The sequence below is a fragment of the Alosa pseudoharengus genome, unplaced genomic scaffold (genome assembly GCF_046254945.1).
Source record: "Alosa pseudoharengus isolate Yale_2024_CS ecotype anadromous, Long Island Sound unplaced genomic scaffold, YU_APseudo_1.1 YU_APseudo_1.1_scf_22, whole genome shotgun sequence".
Classification (NCBI taxonomy): Eukaryota; Metazoa; Chordata; class Actinopteri; order Clupeiformes; family Clupeidae; genus Alosa; species Alosa pseudoharengus.
In genome coordinates, this window is record NW_027468680.1 from 12,634,673 (window position 1) to 12,659,894 (window position 25,222).

The 25,222-nt window shown below is 46.8% G+C and overlaps 1 protein-coding gene across 2 annotated transcripts in view; it reads left to right on the forward strand.

Annotated features, from left to right (window-relative positions):
• The window catches only part of mapkbp1 (mitogen-activated protein kinase binding protein 1), a 52,082-nt gene that overhangs the window by 11,065 nt on the left and 15,795 nt on the right, over positions 1 to 25,222 (forward strand). For both annotated transcript variants that reach the window (XM_076300589.1, XM_076300590.1), the window contains exons 3-12: positions 6,754 to 6,816; positions 8,348 to 8,405; positions 11,931 to 12,101; positions 12,521 to 12,658; positions 13,525 to 13,707; positions 16,202 to 16,362; positions 18,776 to 18,965; positions 20,413 to 20,550; positions 21,812 to 21,999; positions 22,596 to 22,687. In XM_076300589.1, the coding sequence (XP_076156704.1) occupies positions 6,754 to 6,816; positions 8,348 to 8,405; positions 11,931 to 12,101; positions 12,521 to 12,658; positions 13,525 to 13,707; positions 16,202 to 16,362; positions 18,776 to 18,965; positions 20,413 to 20,550; positions 21,812 to 21,999; positions 22,596 to 22,687 (1,382 nt within the window). The remainder of the gene's footprint in view (positions 1 to 6,753; positions 6,817 to 8,347; positions 8,406 to 11,930; positions 12,102 to 12,520; positions 12,659 to 13,524; positions 13,708 to 16,201; positions 16,363 to 18,775; positions 18,966 to 20,412; positions 20,551 to 21,811; positions 22,000 to 22,595; positions 22,688 to 25,222) is intronic.

The window sequence follows — 25,222 nt, forward strand, 5'->3', positions numbered from 1 at the left end:
TCGGGGGTCCCGGACAGCACCACCACCACGTGGCACCACCCCCAGGCTCAGCAGCTTCTGCTGCACCAACTTACCTGCACCCTACCAGACTCCCTGCCCCCAGGAGGACCCTCACACAGGGCAGTGGTGGTGGAGGTGGTGACTGCCATCTCCCTGCTCTACACCCTCAGTGTGACACTGTTTGTGGAGGGCCATTGTGCCTGTGTGACCTTGCTATGCCCTCTTTAGAAGAGACATATTTAAAAAGGGCGTTACACAAGCTTTCCACCGCTGCATTATGCAACCATTACTTACGCCAAATGTGCTCTAATGCAGTGAGCAGCGTGTTTGCCTCGTGGTGGACGGGAGTGTGTTTGGACAAATCACTTCACACATCGGAACATCAGAAGTCACTGTTAATGTAGGAGGGAGGAGGAGGGGGAAATGGTCTTGTCATAACAGCCTTTAAGCGGAACCACTTCTGTTTCCATTTTCTTAATTTTAAACGTAACCGTTTCTCCTGTGTTGTAATGGCAGTGCTGAGTTCTTATAGATTGTTTCTGCAAGCGGTTCCAGCGTAGCTTTAAAACATTCCCTCCAATTTCCTGCGGAATTAACAAGCAGATCCAGCAGGGGATTGAGGCTTTAGGGGGAGAGACCCTTCGCCTCTCGGCCGGTGGCTGTATCTGCCAAGCACTACGACTGCCAGAGGCATGCAGACAGAATCCCTCAGATGTGTGTGTGTGTGTGTGTGTGTTTGTGTGTGTGTGTGTGTGTGTGTGTGTGGGTGGGAGTGAATCAAGGCTGTGTGAAGCTCCATGAGGTTCCGGAGAGTTCCGCAGGCAGGGTTCCCCCCACGGCAATGCAGAGGTCAGTGCAGTGCCAAGGCTGGTGTGGGATCACCAGAGGGCCAAGGCTCCGAAGGGCCAGACCAGGTTAGCAGCAGGGTGGGGAGGCCAGTTCGATATGTGATATCCCTCCTCCCCACCAGTGCTACTTCCAAGAGTGGGGGCCTGACCACCTGTCTATCCCTGCCTGATCCCGCGCTCACCAGATGGGCTGTGGTGACCGTCCGGTCCGCTACCCCCCCCCCCCTGGGTGGAGGCGTCTGCTCGGCTTTCACCACGCCACCCCTTCTTTTGTTAGCCTACTTCATTTCCTGTAGTATTGCAGCTGATCAGTCTCAGAATAATGGCGCCATGTTGACCGCCACCCTGTGTTCTCAAAGCAAGAGGACGGAGATGAAAAGTAGTCGTCGTGTGAACTCCCCTCGACATTACTCCAGGGCTGGCTTATCCCACTGCTTCCCTGCCTTTCTTTCTCTTTGCATTTCATTCAATCGTTTCTTTCTTTTTTTCCCTCTCCATATACTGTAGTCATCGTAGTGGTTGGATCCTTCAGGGTATGAAGCACATACGGCGGGGGAAACTTCTGACCCACGGTGTTGTCATCGTATCCTGGTTTCCTGTGGTATTTGCTTATTTGCGCTGTGTGCATGATGCTTAGGTGTGTGACTCATCTCACCAGAAACAGAGAACAGTTAAGCAGTACAAAGAGCATAACAAAACTCAGCCCAATACTTAATCCTGTTTGATTCCTGCTTCCTTGGAGGGAGATGAAACCTAAGCAAGATTCTTTTTGTTTCCAGGTAACCAGGCTTTGCATGCTATGTGTGCGTGCGTTTGTGTGTGTTTGTGGGTTGCAGCAGACAGCTTTGGCGGTTAAGTGTTTGACTCCATTTTGGCGTTGCACCCTCAGCTGGGAATGGCCAGACCACATTGGGTTTACTCGGAGTGAAGGACGCAGGGTGTGGCTCCCAACACCGATGTGTCTGGTACTGTTTGCAGTGTGGTGGAGCCAGCCAGTCAGCATCAGGATTTTTGGCAGTCTCCTGGAGCATGGAGCAGACATCACTTCATACATTCCCTGGCTTGAGTTTGTATGTGGAGTGCAGACACACACACACACACACGCACGCACGCACGCACACACACACACACACACACACACACACACACACACACACACACACACACACACACACACACACACACACACACACACACACACACACACACACACACACACACACACACACACACACACACACACACACACACACACACACATACATACACACACACATAGCCTACATATTCTTACCACATGTTGAATCACTATCATATAGAGTCATTAAAGGGGAACCTGTAGTTTAGGTTCACCTCACAGTACCAGTGATGTTACTCAGTTTAGCGGAGTGAAGCAGCCCGATTTTTGACCACTATTTTTGACCAGAAATTGTTTTGCATTTCAAAACACTTTCCACTATCATAAATGGTCAGAGTTTCTTGTAGCTGTTTGACTTTACCTCCACATCTGCACGGTGTTTTTACACACCGTAAGAATACCAGGGGGCTTCTGCTCTCTGCACCCCACTTTGACCCGCACTGTCCAAATAATGGACGGCTGCAGGACATCTGCAGGGAAGAAACTAGAAACCATTACATCAGAAGAATGCAGAATGAATCTGACTCGAGCTCCTTTTCTTTCCTCACCCTGCGCTCCATGACTTCTGCATAGTAGGTCTGTTAGTACTACTCGCCCAGGAGAGGCTATTTCTTTTCACTGCTAAATTATCAAAACAAGTGTGTGTTTGAGGGTGTATTTGTACTGTGTGTGTGTGTGTGTGTGTATTTGTACTGTGTGTGTGTGTGTGTGTGTGTGTGTGTGTGTGTGTGTGTGTGTGTGTGTGTGTGTGTGTGTGTGTGTGTGTGTGTGTGTGTGTGTGTGTGTGTGTGTGTGCCTGTGCCTGTGTGTGTGTACATGAGTGAGTGAGTTAGAAGAGACATAGCCTTGACCCTCAGCTATGCTCCTCATTTGTGCAGTGCAGTCAACAGTTAGCCACGCTCGACTGGAGCTCTGTAGCGTTAGCGCAGCGCTCGCCCTCCACCCACCGAATCAGCGTCGCTTGCAGAGGGCCGTCATTGTCCCAGCTCAGGCTGACGATAATCTCTCCACTGTAGAGGGCCTGACCAACAGCCAGGAGAAGCGCAGCTCCCCCGGAGCTGCATTGTAGGCCACAGCTGAACAGCATAAAAGGCCATTTGGGATGGGAAAAGAATTGAGGCTAGCATCTGGACTGCGCAGCCTGCACTGTACTCTTGTGAATGTTTCTTTTCTTTATTCTTACGTAAACTTGCTGAGGTGCTGTGTTTTAAAATTTTTTACCCACTGCAAAAATATTGGCACACATTTTAAGTCATAAAAATGCAAATCATGCGGTTTAATTGAAATATGCAAATATTTATTCAAGGAAGATTTGCATACGCTTAAGTCATTTAGCAGACAGCTTGGTCTAAAATCAATTTGCCTACAGTTGATCTGTTCGCCCTCTTTGTGAAATAAAACTTTATTGTGGTTCACACCCTCCCATGTCTTTCTGTAGGATTGATCACACCTTTGTTATTTTATTCTGTACAAAAACCCTCAGGTGTGGTAAGTTTAGCCAGAGACTTTCTAATGTGGAGACACAGCACTCAAAAAATACTCCATAGAAATGCATGGGGCTAGTTTGTCACGCCAATATGGCCGTTGTCTACACATATCCCACCCCTTCCTTGAGCCAATCATGTGGTGTGATGTGAATACATTGAGCCAATCATATGGTGTGTTGTGAAGACATTGTGCCAATCATGTGTTGTGATCTCGCCGCGGGAGCAAGATTGGTGTCGTGAAGCCTTGCGCACGTGCATTTCTTGCCTAAAAGGACCTTGGTTTAGCTTTCCACTAATGAGCACATTTTCCCTCCCTGATAATGTCTCAAACAGAGGAAAAGTGTCAGACCTGCTGCTTTGAGTCAACACAGACCTGTGAGGAGAGGTTTATGTATTTTGCAAGTAAACACAGTAATTGTTTGGTGTGTACACATTACACCCAGGACAGTCAACACACACTGTGTTCACAGTCTTTGTGTGTGTGTGTCTATGTGTGTCTGTGTGTGTGTGTGTGTGTGTGTCTGCGTCTGCTGAGTACTGCTTGAGATGGCCAATCATAATGAATAGGTTTTGTGAGGACCATAGAATTAAATTGTTTCTATGGTAAGGCCATTCAGTCCAAGCTTCTATATCCCGCTGTATGTAGGTCAACTTATGCTACCATAGAAGTAATGAATGCACATCATCTGTGCACTTTGGGCTGAAGACGGTATACAGGATATAAATTCTGTAATTCTCACTGGTTTCAACTCCAAACTCGCATGCATGTTATATTCAAGGGATTGACCTACATTTAGCCATATGTCTGGTCCAATTTACAACTATGGAGAGATGTCTCTAATGATGACCACAATGAAAGAGAGAGGAAAGAGATAGAAAACACACATGTTCATTGGAACCAACTCTTCTTATGGGCATGTTTCCTTAGACAGACTCTCTGTAGTTCACTGTAGTGTGGCTGAGCACAGGCTTCATTTAGATACATCTTGAAAGTGCCCCGTGGCAACGCCTTTTTTTCTTCTCTTCAACGAGACATATTTCTCCAGACTCCCCAGGGTGCAGGGAGAGATCAGACATTCCAGATCAACCTAGAAGGAACGGGGAAAAGAAAAAACACACAAGGGTTTTTTTTTTTTTTTTTTTTTTTTTTTTTCAGAGCAACCTCTCTAGTGTGATGTCTGCTCAAGATTCAGATGTAACATAGATGTCAACTTCACAGCTAGAGAAGTGTGTGTGTGTGTGTGTGTTTGTGTGTGTGTTGTTTTGGTCAAACACCCCTACAGCAAGATTGGAGGCTGGGGAGTTGGTGCATCTGTTTTGAAAGGGGGAATTTTATCAATAATCTGTCTGGGGTAGAGATGAGTTCGTTCCCCACGACCCCAGTGCCTCTCTCAGCGGAGCAGTCGGGGTGAAAAACGAGCCCGCTCGATAAACGCTCCACGCAGACCAGCACTGCCCATCCACCAGATGTGCCCCTTCGCCACCTTTTAGTCAGCATGGTAGGACTGGTGTCAGGAGGAGGGGATGGATGGCTGGGCTTCTATTTGCCTTCCTTTCCCTCAGTCAGTCTTTGTCTCTCTCGACCATTCTTTGTCTCTTTGTCTGTGTGTCTTCTGCCTTTTCTTCTCTACCTGTCAGTCTGTGTGTCTTTCTGTCTTTTCTTCTCTACCTGTCAGTCTGTGTGTCTTTCTGTCTTTCGTGGTGTATTTTTTTTGTGTGTGTTTTTTCTTTGTTTTACATTTTGCGCTCCTGATAAACATGCTGGAACTCTGTCTGGAATGTTCTCACAAGTTCATATACGCACATACGCACACAATCCTATACCTCCAGCCATTGATTTGAGCGCTTCCAATCCTCTCGGCGACCTCTATAAATACCTGCCACTACTCTAGCCAATCATGGCATTACGACCTGTCAAGGAACCCACGCCCTGTGCTCCACCATTACTCCCCCAATTTGACCTCGCTCATCCACCTCCGACGTCTCCGTAACTTCTAACGGCTGGACAGGTCTGGATCTGCAGCTCTGGGCTCGCTGAGTGATGTCTTATTGATACATGAGAACCCATTTCTTTCTCCCTCTTTCCTCGGGGCCCACGGCTTTGTTGCAGTCATACAGGGTCGTAAAATACGCCACAGAGGCACAGACGGGGCTGATTCAGAGGACAGCCACAGCGTGCGTGCGTGCGTGCGTGCGTGCGTGCGTGCGTGCGGGGGGGTCTTATTTCTTTCTCTTCTTTGTGTTAGAGAGGGTGTGTTTGTGTGTATTTCAGCTGATCCTTCTCTCAATCTATGCAACATCTTACCTCTTGTACACGCGCGCGCACACACACACACACACACACACACACATTCACCTGTCAACAGAACCTATTTTGATCTGGTCAAAGTTTAGTTGCTTAGTATCAGAATGAAACTCAAGAGATCCCTCCAAGATCCTATGAGTCAGTTTAATGTTCCCACTTGCCACATGATCAATATAATTCACGCATCAGACACTGTGTTGCCCGATTTTTCGCTTAGCCTGACATTTAAATTAGGGCCTTAAATCGTTCTCCATCAGCCTCAGATGACTTTCTCGATAAGCTATGTATGAATGGAATTACATCTTCAGACCATGAACTACATAAACACAACTTCATAAGCACATGTCACAAAGACCAATTATATATTTTAATTTAAAACAAATGCAAGGCCATTCTCGTTGAGGGAGAATGTTGTTTTGTTCCTGCTTGGAGTATCATCCTCTTCTAGACTGCTCAGAGTGCTGTGGCACTGCGCCCCAGTGATGGACCTAAATGACACCCCGTGTGCACTACTCACAGCCATTTAACATGATGAAAGCCCCAGTATGTTTATGGCCCTTTCAGGCTGGATCGTGGAGATTTCCCCGTTTGAAGATAGAAACAAAGAACACACACACACACACACACACACACACACACACACACACACACACACACACACACACACACAATCTCACCCTTACAGAGCCGTCTGCATGGAAATGGCTGTATAACTGGGAGGCTCTTGAGAGTCACTCAGCCAAACGGCCCCTCTGTTATGATGTTAGTTATGATGATGGCAACGGCAGCGGCTAAAGCTGCTGCGGATATTGCATGCTGTATTTTCTCCTGTTCCTGTCAGCTATTGTGTCAACTCCCTGTTGAAATATTACTGGGTATTAAAAACGGGCTGCATCTTGAGCAAAATTTCAAAACTGTGCCTCTCTCTCTCTCTCTCTCTCTCTCTCTCTCTCTCTCTCTCTCTCTCTCTCTCAGATGTGTCGTGGTGTTGTTGAACCCTAAAAAGAACAAGCAGCATCACATCGTCAACAGCTTCAGGTACAATTTGAATTTCTCTCCATTTTCTGGAAGCAATGTAAAACAAACCACATCATAAATACTAACCTAATCATTTATCCAAAAAATATACAGTGACCTCAGAAGTACCATATATAATTTGTAATAAAAGTCATTCCTACCTTATATGTTAAAAAGTTTAGATGATACACCATGCTACATTGCCTATTAATTTAGCTACATCATTTATACCAACTTGTTACTCTAAGGTATGAGCTATACACTACTACACCAGGCGCGTAACAAGCGTTCCGTTCGCGTAGCGTCTGCTGCAACAATTAGCTGACACTATAATCAATGGAAGTAGCTTCACCAGACGTGATAGCGGCGCGTACATTCGGAAAAAAAAGACCAGTCTTTTTAAAATGGATTTTACGCTTTGCAAACGGAACGCTTCAGTTACGCGCCTGGTGTAGCTCATACCTTATGCCTCAGTGTTAAATTTAACCCTGTTATTGTGTTGTCATATGATAGCCTGCCCCTTTGGTCTTCAGCCGGCTGCATAATTGACACAGACCTCCCAAGCCTGCTCATTATCACCTCCTTCTAATCGAACACCAAAGAGCTCTGTGATTATGGGGTCTGCCAGCTCCACCCCTGAAAGCCTAGCCACAGCTGTCCCTCGGCCCCTAACGCTGGCCCGACTCTATGCCCCCTCAGCTGCAGCGATGCCTGGGTCTGGACCACCTGTTTGACAACTGTTTGGCTCAGCCCTGGCTAATTGGGATCTCCGATACCCATGTGCGATTGGAGGGGTAGAGGAGATTCAGGAAACTGTAGAGCTTGTGGGAAATGCGTAGCATAACAGGAGTTACCTCCGATGTAGGCCTACATATATGTCTATTCTCTACCGTAAAGCAAATGGAGCCTGCTTTTCCATGTTTCGGTGTTACAGTACTTAAGTTAATCAGATAGTTTTCCAAAGTAGCGATTATGAGATTGGTTAAGGTTCCAGTGAGCTTTTGGCAGGCCAGAACAGTCACGGACAAACAGCCTAGAGTTCAGTTTGTTTACTTTTTGTATTATCGTTGCCAGTCATTAAGCAAGGCCGAAACTGTTGACATGCTAGAACATGTTTTTTCAATACAGACAGAGTGATATAGTATGTGCTGACTAAAGGCTGATTGTGTCATGGGGACACTGGTTAGGTAATGTCTCCAGAGGATGTCTCACCTTGACAAAAGGCCTCAATACAGAGAACTGAACTACCTCAATACTTAATAGTTTGTGATATTCTTGCTAATGTACATGGACATAACCATCAGTCACTGGTTGCTGTACGGGAGACTCTTAGAAGACAAAAGAGCTCTTTTCCTGTAAGCCAGCGAGCACATTTATAGGTCACGCTGGATTTGAGTGCAGGCCATTGTGATTGTGGAGTAGACAGGAAGCTGGCGGAGAGGGGGCAGGATGCATTCACTTCAGCTGCACTCTCAATACTTCCTCTTCCTCTTCCCTTTCCCGCATCTCTCTCTCTCTCCCTCTCTCTCTCTCTCCATCTCTCTTCTCACAGGAAAACTATCACCACTCTATCCTTCTCTCCGGATGGCAAATACATGGTCACTGGCGAGGTGAGTCTCCAAATCCTTCAGTATCGTGTGCTGTGAGGTGTTTGGATGCAAGTCCAGCCTTGAGCACTTGGCCGGGAGCATTGACCTTTCTAACATTTAGACGTCAGCGCTCACACATGGTAAACATCGCTCATGTGCAGGGGCTCAACTGGTTGTTCACGGTCCTGCCTGAGACAGGACCTACACACTGGGAGTCCGTACAACAGGCGAATAAACACAAATACGATTCTGTAAAACAATTATATATTAGTGGTCTAGGGTGTAGGATGAGGTCATCTCCTTAATAGTGCCTATTCCCTCCATTCCTATAATGGGGTTATATAATATCAGTGTAGAATAATAATAGAACACTGACACACCAAAGTGCTGATTCTAGATCCGTAATTGCTCCTCTCAAGAGTTTCTCAGCAACTAACCATCAACAAAGATTTTTAACAATCAACTGTGATTCAACCCGCTCCTCTCATGCAGATATGTTTCCGATGCCACGCCTTGCTATGTAGCAAATCCTCTGTAATCCCATCAACACTGTGTTTAAAGTGTCTTTGTAATCCAGCTCAAAACATCAGTTTAAATTGCAAACTGCCGCATAGACAGAATCCTGCATGTCACGAGGAGATTGGTACACCATGGTGTCACCTGTGCTCCTAGCTGAGTCTGTTGCTACACATTTGTGGAGTGTTTTGATTGTGCTCGTTAGTGAATCCCTGTAGCTGGCGTGATTGAGGAGGCGTGGGGGGGGGGGGGGGGGGGTTGCACTCATCTTCCCCATCTCTCTGTCTTTCTCTACCTTCATGTTGATCGTTCTCGAGCCCTTCTTACTGGTGGCATATCCCGCGGAGAGAGGCAGGCTAATCCTTTTCCGTTATGGTGCTGGCATATTAGTCAAGTGCGCGACTGCGAAGTGTGAGTGTATGTGTGAGCTTACCACGGTTGCCATGGTTGCGCGCGGGGCCGGGGGGGGGGGTAGTGCCAGCCTACACACACAGACTCTTCCGTCTGCTGTCAGAGAGAGGTGAACGGAGGCGAGAAACGAGAGAAGGAGAGAGAGAGAGAGAGAGAGAGAGAGGGAGGAGAGGGTGAAAGGAGTTAGAAAGACAGGGATTTGTAAGGCAGTCTCAGACAGAAAAGGGCACCGTCTGGTTCTGGTGACAGGCGGAGAGGGGGAGCTGAAAAGCCAGGAGAAAAAAGGAGAGGAGAGTCAGAGAAAAAGAAGAGAGTGAGATGGGGCAGAAGGGACCCAGCGAGTGGCTTTTACCCCAGTGCCACCCCTCCTCCCTCCATCCCTTTGACTCTCTCTCTCTCTCTCTCACACACACACACACACACATGGGGAGACCTTTGCCAGCCAGCCCCACTCCCTGCTTCAGTGTGTAAACCCCGTCAGCTCAGAGGATCAGCAGCTGTCGCCTGTTCCACGATCCCTGTTTGTTTCTTATTAGCTCCGCTGCCCCCGGAGTGCGCCATGACACCCCCGCTACTGTCAGCCTCTGCCCACACACACACACACACACACACACACACACACACCGCTCCTCCGCCACTGCCAGCCTTCACCTCACACACACACACACACACACACACACACACACACACACACACACACACACACACACACACACACACACACACACACACACCGCTCCTCCGCCACTGCCAGCCTCCACCTCACACACACACACACACACCGCTCCTCCACCACTGCCAGCCTCCACCTCTCCCGTGGCCCTGCACCTCTCCACGCCGCTCTGCATCGGCAAGCTCCACCGCAGACACACGGCTGCCCAATATAAATAAACCCCAGGGAAAACAACAGCCCCGCACAGCAAAGTCTTTTCATGGCTAGCTAGTGCTGCCATGGATGACTTATGTGCTGAGAGAAAGCCACTGAAGAGTTTTCATTTTAGGTCTCTATGAGGGAGGTGTGTATTGAATACTGTGGGTTTGTTTTTAGATCCACCTGCATGAGAGCAGTTGAGGCGCCCTGTGTTCTTGTGGTGATGTTCTGCACTAAATCCAGGCACGTCCTCATTTTGTCACCCTTGATCTTGGGTGCTCCATCGAGTTGCATAAGGGGGATAAAGGCTTTAATCAAACTGTCGCTTGGCCGCCTCGGTTTCCAGACGTGTTGTGTGACGAGAACACTGGTGTCTCGGTGCGTCTCTGTAGCTATGGTGTCATGCTTGCAGTTTGAATATCACTCATTCTTGCTTTGCATAGATTAATGGTATTACTGATCTGTCAGTGATGCTGTCTGTCTCTGGCTCATGGTCTCTGGGTTGCTCACATACATACACACACAGTATTCTCTCTCTCTCTCTCTCTCTCTATCTCTGTTCCTCTCTCTGTGCCTCTCTCTCTCTCTCTCTGTCTCACTCTCTCTCTCTCTCTCTCTCTCTCTCTATCTCTGTTCCTCTCTCTGTGCCTCTCTCTCTCTCTCTCTGTCTCACTCTCTCTGTCTCACTCTCTCTCTCTCTCTCTCTCTCTCTCTCTCTCTCTATGTCTCTTCCACTTTCTCTACTTTGTCCAAATGTAACTCAACTAGGGATGCACCGAATCCAGATTTTTGGGGTTCGGCCGAATACCGAATCCACTGGTTAAGATTCTGCCGAATCCGAAACCGAATACCGAATCCTACTCCATCCTCAGTCCATTAACACTGTAAACACATTTATGAAGTAAATAACATCCACAGCAGTGTATATTTAATTTTATTTTATTTTAACTGCAAATTGAACATGTAGCTCGACTAGAATCACCTTCTTTGGACTGAAAGTACTGCCAAACAACACTTTTTCTGCTCAAGAGTTCCATTTTCACTTTCTCACTCACACAGCCTGAGCTACTGCATTCGAACGGGCCACCTACGTAAACACCTTCCAATAGACCTCTGAAGTTCGCCTACAAAAAAGATCCAAAACGGCCATCTTTGCCCATATAAGGAGATCCGGTTGTTAATTGAAGCTAACTACCTATGGCAAATTGCATTGCAAGTTAGCTCTGGAGTAGCAAACATCTAAGTGTGCCGCCTTCACTTACCGGAGATCACAGTATCCACTCGAAGGCAGAGGACAAAAGTGTGTTCAGGAAAACGTCTGCATTTCAGACTTTTTCATCCCCACGAGACTTAAACAGGTGCGATTATTCAAAATCCCCATGTTATTTTCCCATAGGAAAAATCGCCAGATACCGGATGTCAAAGATGGCAGCTTTTTTGTAGGCGAACTTCAGAGGTCTATAATCAAAGGCGGCGTCATGACGTCGACCAGTGTAGCGCGCATAGTGTAAGCGTAGGGTTCGGTTCGGTGGGGGAAAATTCTAAGGTTCGGCAGAAACCGAACCCCGTCAAAAAATCCAATATTCGGCCGAATCCGAAACCGAATCCTGGATTCGGTGCATCCCTAAACTCAACACAGCACCCATCCAGAACACGATTAAAAAAATAAAAACATTAGTGTTAGGGGAAATAAAACACTGACATATTCCCTAACACCTCCCTCTCTCTGTGTCTCTGTGTGGGTCCAGAGCGGGCACATGCCGGCGGTGCGGGTGTGGGACGCGGTGGAGCGGACGCAGGTGGCCGAGCTCCAGGAGCACAAGTACGGCGTGGCCTGTGTGGCCTTCTCCCCCAACAGCAAGTACATCGTCAGCGTGGGCTACCAGCACGACATGATCGTCAACGTCTGGGCCTGGAAGGTGACTAAAAGCTCCCTCCCCTAGAGCTCTGTGTGGTAGAAGGAAATGCTGACAACGCGATGGCCAAAGGTCACAGGGTCCACACCCAGAGAGCGCTGATGGAAATGTGTTCCTGTACTGTAACGATCTGTCATTTTGGTTAAAAGTGTCTGTTCAATGAATACATGGTCTTGTTTTGCTTGTATGAGTGAATGATATGACAACATGAAGAGTAACGGCCGTAGTGAAAAACTGAAGAACCATAAAGTCTATCTCCAACAGGCCTCTCTTATCTGTTAAGGGTCTATTCTGAGCTCTTCTCCCTTTTTTATATCGACAAACCCAGGACTCACCACACAGGAAATGCTGACTAGATAAATGCTAGAAATAATTTGTGCCTCTTTCCTTCTCCCTCCCCACCTGTCCACAAATCCTTCTAGAAAAACGTGGTGGTGGCCGCCAACAAAGTGTCTAGCAAGGTGGCGGCGGTGTCCTTCTCCGATGACAGCTCCTACTTTGTCACGGCCGGGAACCGACACATCAAGTTCTGGTACCTGGATCACACCAAGTCCTCCAAGGTCTGTATGCTAGAAGAACACATTCCCTCAACCAGCGACCCAAATCCCTCCTGCCACAGGCCACATTTTTTCTAGCTCTTGTGGGGAAATTCAATGTCCGCTGTGTATCGATCTCAGAGTCTCATCCAAAGCCACGTGTCCTTAGGGGTTTGAATGCGGTGAAAAACGTGCTGAGCCAGTTGTAGATTCAGTTTAATTCGTGTCAGGGGTAAGTGTGTTGAGGGAATTGCACAGATGCAAAATGCAAATGATTAAAGTTCCACCAACCCTCACGCCCTCATGTCAGCTCAATTCTGTTTGAATCGCAATGCATTGTGGGTGATTCCAGCGTTATTGGCATCTCATTTGCCGTGAGAAACCAGAAAGCTCAACACGGTATTCCACAGCAGAGGTTCTTACTCATCATTTGTAACTTTCCTGCATTTGTCATGAAATATCCTTGATTCTAGAATGGCTCGTTTCTCATTGGATTGCCTTGTTAAAAAAAGGCATCCCTACTTATAGTAGCAAGTGGGACCACAGAATCATTCTAAGTGATGACCTGCTCACAGCAATTGCACGATTAGTTGCTATCAGTGCTATTCATCAAACCAGTATATCATTTCCACAGATTTTATTGTCCCCGAGCAATTTCATTAGGCCTCTTCAAGTCCATTTATGCACGAAAGTTACAGAGCAATTTGTCTCCCATTTATTATTTACAAATGCAACAGAAGTTTAGAGATGATTATATAATGTTTTCATTCTGTTAATTGTGGATTGCTATTTTCCCCTTCATTCGAAGGTGTTAGAATGTCACTTGTGGTGTTTGACAGATCTTACTGAGGGAGGCGATTAAGAGCTGCCCCTCTCGTCTCTGCCCCCAGGTGAACGCCACGGTGCCTCTGCTGGGCCGCTCGGGTCTGCTGGGCGAGCTGCGCAACAACTTCTTCAGCGACGTGGCGTGCGGGAAGGGCCGCAAGGCCGACAGCACCTTCTGCATCACCACCTCGGGCCTGCTGTGCGAGTTCAACGACAAGCGGCTGCTGGACAAATGGGTCGAGCTGCGGGTGAGTTTGACCAGTCTTCGGATAAATATGTTGGCATTTAGCCATACCATGACGAAGATACACTTTAGCTCTTTATTAGCAACAGATGCACCAGGCAGAGACAATGCCTTGACCGCTCCAAAGCTTATTTGTCCACCTGAACAGCTGCAGCCTCATTGGTGTTGTTTTCGTCTCCGGATTAAGAGATTGTTGAGGTCGAGCACCATAGCTTAAAGGGTCCCCGCCCAGGGGTGTGGCCTGTGGTAGTAGATCAGAGTATCCCGATACGTAAAACGTGCTCCACCAGAGATCCTGTTACAGAATTCTTCACACTGAAAATAAATGTGTCCCTAAGTTTCAGCGGACAGAACGCAGAAGCAGTATTTTCCTCAGTGATTGTGCATCATTAAAGGCTATGCCCGGATCGAGGACTCGTTTTGTTTTTGTTGTCTATAGTAGAAGTACCTCTGGCTCATCCCATGGGCTTTGCTGGCTAAATGTTTGGCATGCCTGATTCCCAGCTGTCTCGCGTGCAGGGAGGCCCTGCTGTGCCTGTGTGTCATTTTTAGCCCGCCTGACAAGTGTGTGTGTGTGTGTGTGTGTGTGTGTGTGTGTGAAGCTGTGCACGTGTTAATCTTCCCATACCGCTGTCTAATATTAGTGTGTTCTGCTTCTTCTCTCCTTACACACTGTCCAGAAAAACGACAGCATCACAGTAAGTCGCTTATCTGCGCTGCAGTTGTCGCCTCAGTGTCCCATCTTAAAGCTGGGTGTCCACACCACCACCCTCCCGCCCACTCTCCCACCAGTGCCAGTGTTCATTGGCTGGACAGTCCAGAGCACCACTGTCAATCACGCCCACCTGTCCACTCCATCGGGTGTTTGATGTCAGAGGTCATCGTTATGCTAATCATCATAGGCTAAGGCATTTCATCACCCAGTCCCCACTCACTCTGTCAATCACCTCGTCTTCACACTGTATTTAGTCTGCGGATGTTTCTCAGTGGCCAGTGGGATATGGAGTCCATTTTCATGGTGGCTTCATTTGCACTTCACTTCGTTTCTGCTGAGCTGTGTGTTTAGAGAACTACGTTTAACTGGCATCTGGTGGAGGATGGCGGTGATGATTTATTCATAACCACAGAACCCTGCACCCATTTTGGGTCTATGTGCAGACTGAGAAACTTTTAAATGGACTAGAATAAAAAGGGCCAAAAATAAATGCAACAAAACGTTTGTTGTTCCCTCCAGGTTAGTGAAGAGAGTGTGTGACTTCTGCTGAAGATTTTAATGACCTGGGGGTGAACACTCCTCCCAAACAAAATACCAGTGATCCGTGATCCAGAGCACAGATCCGATCTAGATAGCGCATGGGTGCAGCCACCTTTCCGCTAACAGTCAAACTGGGTCAAACACACGGTCAAAGCAGGTGGGCACCCCCCTCACAATCCAGTCTTTGTGGCAGGCAGCCCCCCGCTGTCTAACTACATGAAGCGAATGAGAAAGAGAGAAAGCAAGAGAGGGAGAGCAAGAACGAGGGAGCGGAGGGAAAGATGGAGGGAGACAAAGGACTCTCTGTCTCACGCCTCATTGGCTACAAGAGCATGACATTCCGGTTCATGATTTGATCATCAACAACAAGGACAGGAAAAAAAATAACCTGACCCAAAATTGATTCCTACCCATCATACATACTGCCTCATATTTACTGCTGACTTTGTGCTTAAAGGTTGAGGCTCTGGGTTAATTGGATTAAACAGCTAGATAATGAGTGGCAATCACTCTTCTTAAATGAAGTCGTTCTTCCGTAAAGTTAAATCAGTTTCCACCCTGATAATTGTCTATTGTGCCGGTCATCTTCACGCCTGCCTTTTCCGTTGACCAGCAATGTTCAAAAATGTTTTTGATTGAAAACAGCTAAAGGGTCTGGAGGAGAATGTGAAAAAAAATGGAAGCATGTGACATTCTTGCATGGATAAATGGCACCCATAACTGAGACACGGAGACCTGCTCCCCTTGATCTCAAAGGAGCTTATGAAATGAAATCTCACTCTGTACTTTATCCTAAAAGCGGTGACAAAATTTCGGATCGTCGCACAAATGACGGTGATCACACACCACTCACCACTGCCACCTTTTCACTTGAATAAGTCTTCACTGCCTCACACCCTTCTCTACCTGTGTGAAATGTGTGATGGGGGTTTCTCTCGTTATTTTTTTTTTCTCACTCACCAGAGACGAAGTTGTTCTTTGAAATGCTAATGGGTCTTTGGCAGGAAAGGAGATGGCCTGGAGACCTGTGGGGCACTGGGAAGCACATCTCAATCTCATGAGCTCACCTCCCACTCACCGGGATCCAAATTCCATGGTTAGCTGGTGGCATTACGTGCTGTAAAATGATACTGATTCATTTCTCTCTCTCTTTCTTTCTCTCTCTCTCACTCGCTCTCTTTTTCTCTTTCTTTCTCTTTCTCTCTATCTCTCTCTCTCTCTCTCTCTCTTTATCTCACTCCAGACCACCATGGCCACGTCTCTGTCGGTGACAGAGGACCTGATCTTCTGCGGCTGTGCCGACGGGACAGTGAGGGCCTTCAGCCCCATCAACCTGCACTTCATCTGCACGCTTCCCCGACCGCACAGCCTGGGCACCGACATCGCCACCGTAGTGGAGGCCAGGTGAGGCCACTGCACGTATTAATCAACACACACACACACACCCACACACACACACACACACACAAAGACACACCTGGCATACAGGGTTTAAAGTTTTCAGGCACTGTGCCTGAATTCAGACATCGTCCGGGCTGTTAAAGATTTGAAATTAGGCAGTTATATATGACTTTGTACAGCTTCAAAAATGTCTGATAACTTCCGGCACAGAAATATTCCTTGCTTGCTTTAAGTCCTGTGTATAGTAAACACATGGGATTGTGCTTGGAAAAAAAAAATGAATTAATGGAGTGGATGTTTTGTAGTACTGCCTCGTGTGGTTCCAGTTACGAAATCAGTTGTCAGTTGTGAAATCTCTCAGTAGCGTAAAGGTAGCTGCCAAACATAGTTTAGTTTTCTAACAAAGAATGCCGTGGGTAATGTTTGAGCTGCTCAATAAAATACACAGTGGTGGAGAAGGTGCTACGACTGCAGTGTAATCATACCCTGGAACCACCAACCTTCTTCACTAAGAAAACGAGCTGAAGTTCCAATATGTGATTAAGACTTCCTAATGTTATAGTGTGAGGACTGGAGTACACCTTCCCCTGGCCTCTGCTCTGGAAATGTGACTTGCCACATTGTTGCTGATGTCCTTCATGCTCCTCTGCTGTTGCCGGTGATGAAAGATTAAGGCAGGTGAAACAGGCCTGACCACTTCTGCTGACTCACGGTGAAAACGGAGACCTAATTTAGTATGTTATATGCATACAGCTAGATCCTCTTTAGCTCCTTTTAAAGGCCCTCATGGAACGTACTTTACTCAAGTACGTGTTATGCTAGTGTTATGAAATATGCAGTGCATGGAAGGCCAAAGGTTTGCAAGGACTGCCGTGATTGAAGTGTTTTCAAATTGCATTTGAATGCATTGTGCTGTCAGAAATATCAAATTTCAACAATGTCATCTGAAGCCCTGATCAGTGATCACAGTAAGCTCCCCTCCTTTCTCCAGTGCTTCTACACTGCATTGTGTATCTGGCTGTGGGGCTTTTTATCAGTGTTGTGGCTATCCACTCAAAATGTCACAGAGATTATACACTGGCAATGACAAATGGCTCCATTGTAGCCCAGAGCAGCCTTGTGTCTCTGGCCAGTGCTGAGACAGCGCTCCTGACTGAACCCGGAGTGGGCTGCATGCTATCCAGCTCACATCTCACATCTCACATCTCATGCCATCATGAATATGCAAAAAAAGGCTTTTCAGAGCCCTGTCAGGAAAGAAAAGCAATTTCCTCCCTCTCCTTCTCTCTCTCTCTCTCTCTCTCTCTCTCTCTCTCTCTCTCTCTCTCTCTCTCTCTCTCTCTCTCTCTTACATGCTTCCTTTTGTAGATGTGCTTGGGTTATGCATTTCTGTATGAATCTGTAGCCTGGGCGTGTGCTGTATGCAGGTCCATCTGTGGGTTTGGCTTGACTTGTTTTCCTCAAGAGGTCCTTCATAAAATGTCTGCTTGACAGGAACATGCAAGCACTGCTCATAAATATGCAGATAGTTTTGTTTGGATCTTTTCTTTTGTTTCTCTCTCTCTCTCTCTGTCTGTCTGTCTCTGTGTGTGTGTGTGTGACAGGCCTTCGTGCTTGTGTGTATCTGTGTGGAGTGATTGTGTGTGTGTTTGTGTGTGTGTTTGTGTGTCAGGTCAGTGCATGCCAGAGAGTGTTTGACATAACATGGTCAAGCTTCTCAGCTGCAGATGGATTTTAGTGTCCCACAGAAACATTCCATCTGCAATTGCAAGCCAGCTGAACCTTCACAGCAGTTGTGCAGCTATTTAACAAGAGACGGCTCACAATGTTGCAGTCCTCTTATTTAACAGCTCTTGACTTTGTTTGGTTTAGTGAGAACATTAGACACCGTCACTTAGTTACAGTCCCTTTTAGGCATCATGGAACTGTGCCATCAACATAATGCCCACTTCATTAGTCATTTGTATCCAGGGGCAGTACACAGTTGCTATTTCTGTTTGTGAAATGTTGTATATTATACAGTCAACAGTTAGATCCGGTCAAACTATTTATTAATATCTGAGGAGACGAGAGACATCCATGAGAGGCAATATCCCAGGACATCCCCACTCGGGTACCTCACCACTAGTAATTACTCCGCATTTTACATGGAATTGTCCAATTAGATTAGATTCAATTTTATTGTCATTGTGCAGAGTACAAGTACAAAGACAACAAAATGCAGTATGTTTTGCAATGCAAACCTTCCATTCATTCAAAGCGAGATAACAGCGATTTCATTATAATTTAATTTCAACATAATTTCATGTCAAATTTGAGAAAAAGTGTGATGAAAAATGAAGTAAATAGGTTGAATGTTTAGATTCACAAGACAGCTCAAAATCTATATTTTTTTTCTTTCCCATTTTCCCATCAGCCACCTGTTCTCCTACAAGACGGACGCGCGGTACCCGGACACGGTGGCCGTGTCATATGACCCGACAAACCGCTGGCTCTCGTGTGTGTACAACGACCACAGCCTGTACGTGTGGGACGTCAGGGACCTGAGGAAAGTGGGCAAGGTCTACTCGGCCATGTACCACTCCGCGTGCGTGTGGAGCGTGGAGGTAGGACACACTCGTCTGACCCACTGCTGATATGTGTGTGGGAGGGCGCAGGTGGGAGGCCGATTTCATGGGGTGAATTCACCAGAGCCTGGCTGCCTACAGGACTGGTGAAGAATGTGAAAGTGCATGCCCCAGTTATCACATCTGCCCTGGAGGTGGGAGACTCCTGGAAATTGGTGCAAGTCCATGGGTAACTCCCCAGGCCCTCCCAGGGCAGAACGGTGTCTGGCACAGAGGTGTTAGAGGTGTGTGTGTGTGTGTGTGTGTGTGTGTGTGTGTGTGTGTGTGTGTGTGTGTGTGTGTGTGTGTGTGGTGTGTGTGTGTGTGGTGTGTGTGTGCTGTGTGTGTGTGTGTGTGTGTGTGTGTGTGTGTGTGTGTGTGTGTGTGTGTGTGTGTGTGTGTGTGTGTGTGTGTGTGTGTGTGTGTGTGGAGATGTAGAGGGTAAGGGAAGAATGACAAATGTATGTCAATGAGTTGATGGTGTTTGCTTGACAAAAGGTTAATTAGCAAGATCCAGTTACTGCCATAAACTTACTGGTTACTGTGGCGTGTCATTGCAGAGGTATATTGCCATTATCTGTAATGGTTTTAACAGCCTTTAGACGTTTAGATGCCATAAATGATCTGTACTAATTAACCAACTTGAACAAAAACATTCGTAAAACTAATCTATAACATGTATTATACACTAAGATATGACTGGCCACTGACGGGCGTGGTGGCTAAACTAATGATGGAACATGGCTACTGCTATAACATGCTCAGGACATGTTTATGATCTGGTTATGTTACTCATGCAGAGAGGGTTGAAGGAAAGAGTTAGCCCAGTTACTTGGCCTAGATGATATATTATACATGTCATTGGCCACTGGTTCCTCGTGGATTTTCCTCGTTTCCCCCAACCTGATCACGCTTGTTTTCCACATATGACCTACATTTTATGATAAATTATAGATCCTATGGAGCTCTGTGGCATTTACAGGCCTCTCTGAATTCACACCTTACACCTTCACCTAACAGTAGCTCACTTTTTACCACAGTAGAAAAACATTAAGGTACAGTATATTCTAGAACTGTTTTACTGAGAAATGGCCACTTTGATATAGTGTTGAATGTTACATAATTATGTTGAATGTAATATCAGTGTACATTAGTAGTACATTAGTACATTGCATTACGGTACAGTACGTTAGTGTGTATATGCAACAGAGGTCGTAATTCGTCCACCGCTCACGGCCCTTGAACCCGCCACCTCAACACACACCGGCATGGGAGTTGAACGCTCTATCCTCTGAGCTAAAAGCCCAGGCTTCCAACTCAGTGGTTAGAAGCGTTCTTAAGGTTAGGGGTGTGAGGATTTACACAGGCAACTAGCATGCTAGCTCAGTTCGCCTCCGTTACATATATACTGTATGTTTATGGGATGTTTGGCCTCATGTGTCCTCAGATGTATCCGGAGCCCAGAGAGGGTGAGCAGCCATGTTTGCCCCTCGGCTCCTTCCTCACCTGCTCTTCGGACAACACGGTCCGCCAGTGGAACACAGACACCCACAACGCCAGTCTCAGCCGCAACCTCATCAGCAACGTGAGTGACGACAGGCCCGACAGCCATGATCATCCGCTGACCAGTGTCAGGCTCATCCTGTGTGTGCTGAAGGAGGTGGCCGTGGTCTGTCGATCTGCACTAAGAGGCTGAATGTGATAGTTCTTAGTACTGGACAATCTACATCTAATAGGACTATATTAGTTGAAACAGAAGTAAAAGGATAGAGGGAACCATCTCTTGGTTCCTCTTGGAGGTCAAGAGCATAGTTGTGGTCAGAAATAAAGCATTTGTCAGAGATATTCTGTTCACTCTGCTGCCCACTGTCAGGAACCAGACTAGACTGAGGGAGAGAGCCGTAATTTAGGGATCTGCATTCACTGAAAGTATTAAGTATTTATATAGTGCATTTTTCATGCACAAAGTGCTCTAAAAGGAGGGGGTAGGTCTTTATCCAAGAGAGTGCATCTCAGATGGGACTTTTTGTATTCTTTCCAGCAAATTTTGAGTGTGGAGGTCAAAAGGAAAAACACTGCTGTGTCTTCTTCTTCTTCTTCTTCTTCTTCTTCTTCTTCTTCTTCTTCTTCTTCTTCTTCTTCTTCTTCTTCTTCTTCTTCTTCTTCTTCTTCTTCTTCTTCTTCTTCTTCTTCTTCTTCTTCTTCTTCAGTCATATGACCGAGAGAGCTATTGATTTTTCTTTTCCCAAGCAAAAGAGCACCAGGGAAAGTGACTTTCCAAAAAAAAAAAAAAAAACAGATTCGCTTTTTAGGCATTTCTCACCCAATCAATAATCCGTCAATAGACTCGGAGTTTGCTACATGGACATTGACATGCTTTCCCTTGAACCATATGGATTACACAGACACCAATCTGACCTCAAAGCTTTTAGCTTTTACTCTTTGCCTCTCTCTGGTCCATCTGACCTGTAGAAAACTGATGATGTAGTCCTTCTCTCTGACCCCTGGTCCCTCGCTCTCCTCTTGGTCTCACAGCACATCTAATTCAGCTGAAGTGGGAAACCATAGCAACACAGATATTATTACTTTCCTTCCATAGAGCTGTGCTTGTTACACCGAAACTTGAAAATGCGACAGAAAAAGTGGAACCAGTTTTGATCATTTCTGACTGGTCTGATGTGATGCATCTATAAGCCATCAAAACTAAATTGTATTTGTAACATGTTGAATTATGGTTGCCTTTGGATCTCATGGTTGCCATGTCCTCATGCAGGACATTTATTTTTGCGGTGCATGTGAACCAATAATCATCCTAAAGCTGCCATTTGCGTGTGTTTTTCGTCCAGGACCTGCAGAAGGTCATCTACATGGACAACAGCACGTCGGCGCTGCTGGACCCCGACTGCACCGTGAGCAGCAGCAGCACGGAGAAAGCCGACCCGCAGACGTCCGAGAACCGCACGGGCATCAGGACCATGTGTGTCAGCCCCGACGGACAGCACCTGGCCTCTGGGGACCGCAACGGCACCTTGAGGTATAATGGCAACCGGCCACATGGGGGAACCCAAAAGAAAAAATAAAATAAATGATGACTACAACAAGGGTTCCTCTTAGTTCCACATCATGCCATGGTGCCTCTGCATGAGAGTGATTCCTGTTAATAGCTCTCCAGAGGGCTGGTGTGTGTGTGTGTGTGTGTGTGTGATAGAGAAAGTGAGTGAGTATGTTTGTGAGGTGTTAAGCATAAAACAGGAATCTCAGCGTGTTTTTAATATGTGCTTTATGCTCCAGTGGTGTGTGCAGATTACTGCAAGGTCACTTAGTTCCATTTCAAGTGTCTTTATGAAGTGTTTTTGATTTAACACAGCAGGTCACACTGTGCGTGTGTGTGTGGGTATGTGTGTGTGTGTGGGTGTGTGTGTGTGAGTGTGTGTGCGCGTGCGTGCGTGCGCGTGCGTTCGTGCAAGGGGCTGTATGTGTTTTTGGAGAACAAATAGCTCTGTTTTTGTCTTAGTATTTGAATATGTATATATGTATGTCTATATATATACATATATGTGTGTGTGTGTGTGTGTGTGTGTGTGTGTGTGTGTGCACCCCTAAATAGTTGTGTGTATGTTGTTTTTGCAGGATCCATGAGCTTGAGTGTATGGAGGAGATTATGAATGTTCAGGCCCACGACTCTGAGATCCTGTGCCTGGAGTATTCCAAACCAGAAACAGGTCAGTGGCCTCATGTGTAAAGTACAGTGTGTGTGTGTGTTTGTATTTGTATTTAGTCACTTGGCAGGCATTATTATTAGAAGCGGTTGTATGGTGAATGTGAGCCAGTGACCTTTACGGAGAACAGATAAGAATAGGTAAGAGTGTAAAAGAATTTGTGTCTATTATTTTGGTCAGAAAGGGTTATGTGTGTGTATGTGTGTGTGTGTGTGTGTGTTTCTATCTGTGTGTGCATATCCTCAGTATGTCAGCGTGCTGTGTGTGTGTAAGTGGGTGTGTGTACAGTAAGTAGGCCTATCTTCCCTGAGGAGCTCTAGTTTAAATATGGACGCCCTTTGCTCAGCAACCAAGTTAATTTAGGTCTGATACCAGACAGATGCTCACCAAGTGGCTGCCCATTCGCCTTCGCTTGCTTGTCGTTTATTTCTCTCTTTCTCTCTCTCTCCTCCACCTCTCTCTCTTCTCTCCTGTCTTTCTGCTGGTCACACATTCTCTGTTTGATCCATCCACCATCACAGACATTTTCACACTCTGTCACTCTTAGCCTTCATTTGGCCCCTCACTGTCATAACCACTCAGTCAACCTCTCTCTCTCTCTCTCTCTCTTTCTCTCTCTCTCTCTCTCTCTCTCCCCCCCCCCCTCTCTCTCTCTCTCTTTCTCTCTCTCTCCCTCCCCCCTCTCTCTCTCTCTCTCAGATTCTGGTCCATGTGGTATTCTTAGTGGCAGCCGTAGTGAAGAGGCTGTGAAATGTAATTACATTTTACGCCTCCTCAAGAGTGCACTTTTACGCACTTTTACGTTTTTACACTGTACAATCTGTCCTGCTTTTCATAGCGCTACACCGCACGGCTGGTTAGCCTCTATCTACAAAAAGTAATTACGTTAAAGCACAATTTCAGTTGAAGAGAGGCTCTTAAGAACATTATTGAGAGCAACTGAGACTGTGTTCTGGCTAAAGGCCATCACTCGCAAGCCTATCTATTCTCTGCACGCAAGATTGCAGATATCATACTCACTCACAGAGACAAACACACACACACACACTCCCCGTCACATGGGCACTCATCCACTCGGCTGACTCACGTGCACACTCACACACACTTGTGCGTGAGCAAACACACACTCACACACACAGGCAGGCGAGGGAGTGCTTATCTGCCAAGCCATACATGTCATAAGTAGTAATGTTATTATCATAATATGTGTGGCTAATTCCCTCAGACTGCTGGCTCCGTGCACTGGAGCAGAGAGGGGCAGGAGCCAAGAGCCAAGAACAATGCGGGCCTCTGGCCCTCCTTATTAACTCCCACACATCTGCTCACATTAGCACCTTACCGCGCTAGCCACGACCACCCCGCTACACACCAACACCACCTTATCAAAACACCTCTCCGCCCCCACACTGGGGTCCCGGATTTTTATTCTGATGTGTTTGTTTGTGTTTGGGTGTGTTTGGGTGTGTGTGCGTGTGTGTGTGTGTGTGTGTGTTTGGGTGTGTGTGCGTGTGCGTTTGTGTGTTGACTTTGAGCAGGGTTATGTAAGTGGCTGCCACATCTGTAGCTTCCAGTGTTGCGGCTGGCCATTAGCAAAGTTAACAGGGTTATCCGTGAAGCTCTATAAATACTCTGCTGAAGAGCCATCAGCATGTGGCCTGAGAGTGGGTGTGTGGGTGTGTGGATGTGTGGAGCAGCTTTACCCTAGTCTACCCCTCTGTCTGAGAGTGTGTGTGTGGGTGTGTGTGGAGCAGCCATGCTTTATCCTTGTTTACCCCTCTGTCTGTGTCTGTGACTGTTTGTCTCTCTCTCTCTCTCTCTCTCTCTCTCTCCCTGTCCTTCTGTTCCCCACTCTCTGGCCCCTCTCTCACACACTCTCTCCCTTTTTCTTTCTTCTCTCTCTCTCTGCCCTCTCTCTCACATGCTCTCTCCCTTTTGTCTCTCTCTCTCTCTTCTCTCTCTCTCTCTCTCTCTCTGTGATGGAGGGAAGGGGTATAGGTTATAATTAAGTCTCTCTGGAATGCCCTGTCGCTAATTGAATTCCACTCACTTCAAGAGGAATATCTAATTCCCAAGTGTCACAGCTGAACTGCTGGCATGGATAACGTGACTGCAGAATTAGATTTAGGGATTGTGACGTGTCTGTGTGTGTGTGTGCGTGCGTGTGTGTGTGCGTGTGTCCTAAGTCTGGGTCCAGTAGCGTGTGAATGTCTGTATGTGTCCTAAATCCGGGTGGAGTAGCATGTCGGGATCCATCCATGGGTGTCCTCACAGGAAGTTGTGGTTTTGTCAGGAAGCACTGCGGATATGGCTCTGAACGAGTCATAATTGTGGGGTCTGACTTCTGGGTATAAGGAGAAAACTAAGTGGACACACTCATGCTGCAGATATGTTTCATTTCTATGACTCACGCCAGCAATCACCTACTTTCTCTCAGTCTGTAGCGGACGGTTGTTTTTCTCTGTGTGTGTCAGCATTAATGTGTGTGTGTGTGTGTGTGTGTGTGTGTGTGTGTGTGTGTGTGTGTGTGTGTGTGTGTGT